At 55.7% G+C, this 458-nt stretch overlaps 1 protein-coding gene across 1 annotated transcript in view; it reads left to right on the top strand.

Annotated features, from left to right (window-relative positions):
• Positions 1–79: 79 nt before the first annotated feature.
• Positions 80–458, top strand: part of LOC120500663 (zinc finger protein 638-like) — a gene marked incomplete at both ends in the record, with an annotated part of 2,883 nt that continues 2,504 nt past the window's right edge. The window contains one exon of the mRNA XM_039705835.1: positions 80–214. Coding sequence (XP_039561769.1) covers positions 80–214 — 135 coding nt within the window. The remainder of the gene's footprint in view (positions 215–458) is intronic.

Genomic DNA, 458 nt, shown 5'->3' with positions numbered 1-458 from the left:
ACGGGGTCAGGATTGGGATGGATGGGTGGCACGGGGTCAGGATTGGGCGGGCGGGCAGCGCTGCAGCCCCGTCCCGCAGGCCGGCGCCGAGGCGTGCTGCGTGCTGCTGGTGTCCAACCTGCCGGCCAAGGGCTGCTCCGGCCGCGACATCGCCGGCCTGGCGCGGCCCTTCGGGGGCCTGCGCGACCTGCTGGTCGTCTCCTCCCACAAAAAGGTCTGGGGGGGCTGGGCCTTCGGGGCTGGGGTTGGGGGTTTTAGTTGTGATGGATTCTGAGGGGATTTGGGGGGGATTTGGGGAATCTTTTTATTTTTGATGGATTTTTGGGGATTTTTTGGGATTTTTTTTAATGGATTTTGAGGGGATTTTTGGGGGAATTTGGGGAATTTTTTTTTTAATTTTTGGTGGATTTTGAGGGGATTTTGAGGGAATTTTGAGGATTTTTTTTAGATTGTTATTG

The sequence above is a fragment of the Passer montanus genome, unplaced genomic scaffold (assembly GCF_014805655.1).
Source record: "Passer montanus isolate IOZ18808 unplaced genomic scaffold, ASM1480565v1 scaffold1865, whole genome shotgun sequence".
NCBI classification, from domain to species: Eukaryota; Metazoa; Chordata; class Aves; order Passeriformes; family Passeridae; genus Passer; species Passer montanus.
Note: the sequence above shows the minus strand (reverse complement) of the source record. Positions and strands in the feature narration are given on the sequence as shown.